The 2,311-nt window shown below is 35.9% G+C and overlaps 1 protein-coding gene across 1 annotated transcript in view; it reads right to left on the minus strand.

Moving 5' to 3' along the window:
- LOC106526684 (high choriolytic enzyme 1) overlaps positions 1 to 1,974 on the minus strand; it is a gene marked incomplete at its 5' end in the record, with an annotated part of 8,710 nt that extends 6,736 nt beyond the window's left edge. Inside the window, 2 exon segments of the mRNA XM_014021346.1 lie at positions 914 to 1,066; positions 1,929 to 1,974. Of these exon segments, the coding sequence (XP_013876800.1) occupies positions 914 to 974 (61 nt within the window).
- Between the last annotated feature and the right edge of the window lie 337 nt (positions 1,975 to 2,311).

Raw genomic sequence — 2,311 nt, forward strand, 5'->3', positions numbered from 1 at the left:
TTGTGGTTGTAATGTGACAAAATATGGAAAAGTTCAAGGGGTATGAATACTTTTGCAAACCACTGTATGTATGAATCACTTGGGTTGTTACCGACTTCTGGTGAAAATTTCATGTCATTAGCACCTCTAGTAATATATTTACTGAGAAAAATGGTGACGTGTTCAATACTTATTTTACCTAAAGTAAATTATTTCTATGAACACACTGAGCACCAGTAGTTAGTCCTGACTACATCAAATGATATTTTTACTTTTCGTCCTCCATTTGTGGCACGCCCAAGATGGACAGCGCCCTTAGAATTTGCCTACACTGCCTAATCTACAGGCCGGCCAACACCAAGAGACTCGATGATGATAAAATAATGAAAATAACATTCAGTATTGGTCCTAATAGCAGCATAAGAATTAAGAAATGACCAAACCTATTTTTTAGATATTATAAAAAGTATTTACTTTGTAATTGGTTAAAAGAATTTCCTACATTTAAAAACATTTTGGTTTCAAAAGTGCTGAGATATAAAGTATCCCTCAAAAATTAAAGAATACATTTCTATGATTAAAATAGAATCAGTGTAAATAATTAAATCTGTCTAATGTCTTCAAATCAACATTCCTAAAGACAAATTGGTTTGATGTTCAGTTAAATTGATCCTCAAGGATTTTATCTGTTTTATTGAGACTGAATTTATTATTTGTTACTTTGTACAGTTCTGATGTGACTTTTGTTATGAATTATTACAATAAAAATAAGCTGTTTAAAAAAGGTTAAGTGGATAATCAGGTATTTCATTGTCATTAAACTGAGAATTTGTACGTTAGTTGTACACAAGTAGGTTTCTATGGTTTTGCACATCACAACCATCTTTGTTGTTTTACAACAAACTTCCTCCTCAGTTCTCCTCCAGTTACTCACTGTAATGGTTGTCAATGACGTAGGGCACGTAGACTTTTCCATCTGCAGATTTGGGCCACATACAACCACGAGACGTGCACTGATCAGCGTTCCTCTCATCTGCAGAGTTATAAGCGATGTCATCGATGACCAGAGGCTCGTCCTCAGTGTGCACTGTGATGGAACATTTAGAAACATTACACACATCTTCATGAACTGTCGTTACGATAGCTATGATTTCAGCTACATTTGGATAATAAATAATATAACAATGACATATGGGTCCATTCTCTTTCTATAAACAGAGGTTTTAATTTTATATCTTATTAATTATTAATTAAAATTTCTCTCCTGATGACTTTTGAAATAAGATCACGTCAGGCTGGGAGGAGGCGGAGCTTTATCTGATGAGTATTTCCTGAACATTTCATATAAATCTGTGGTTAATGAGATATTTTGCTAACAGCCAGCCAGAGTTGTTTCTGAAAAAGATAATGACACAACTTTAAATCAAAGTTTTGTGTAATCTGTCAGTACTCAGAGTAGGTCTCAGGGATTAGGCTCCACTGCCACAACACCAGGTTTAAAGTCTGAACAGTTTCTGTCTGATAAACTTAAACCTCGTTATGTTTTTATTTTAAAGTCAGCTGGCAGCCAGGTTCATTAACATTAACCAGTTTAAAATAATTCTGACAATTAGTTCATGAATTGGTTCAGAAAAACTAATTAACACGCTCACAAAACATCCTCGCTTTACCTTCAGTGGAAAAACTTAAATTAACCTGTTGAACATGTGAAATGTGATTTTGAAGAACTGTCAGGGTTAGTTGTAGTTGTTAAGAAAAAATAAATTATTTCAGGGTTGACTGGACTTTGGTTCGGTTCAGAACTGAACTGAACCAGTGAAGCTCAAGTTAGCCTCTAATCCAGATCGGTTTTATTTGTTGAACTTCAGCCAAAAAGACAAAACTCTTAAATGTGATTTTGTTGACTCTGTGGTTTTTAGAACAGAACAACACATGGTGATGAGTCTTACCCACGTCCTTGTTGGCTCTCCACAGCAGCTCAGAGACAGACAGCTCCTAGGTCAAACAGAGGACACCAGAGGGACAATCACCGAAAATAAATTATTGTCAAATAAAAACAGTTTGTGGATCGAAAAATACAAAAGTACAACATGACAACAGAGCTGCAACAGAAATCTGAAGATGATGGTCTGTGTGTGTGTGTGTGTGTGTGTGTGTGTGTGTGTGTGTGTGTGTGTGTGTGTGTGTGTGTGTGTGTGTGCGTGTGTAATTGTTTCTACCACAGAGTGAGGACCATTTCTGCCATAGTTACTATCAAAGTGAGGCCTTTGATGAAGTGAGGACCTCTTCAATGTCCTCACTTTGTTTGCAGCTCTGCTGTGCTTTACTAGTT

This window comes from Austrofundulus limnaeus, unplaced genomic scaffold (genome assembly GCF_001266775.1).
Source record: "Austrofundulus limnaeus strain Quisiro unplaced genomic scaffold, Austrofundulus_limnaeus-1.0 Scaffold288, whole genome shotgun sequence".
Taxonomy (NCBI): domain Eukaryota; kingdom Metazoa; phylum Chordata; class Actinopteri; order Cyprinodontiformes; family Rivulidae; genus Austrofundulus; species Austrofundulus limnaeus.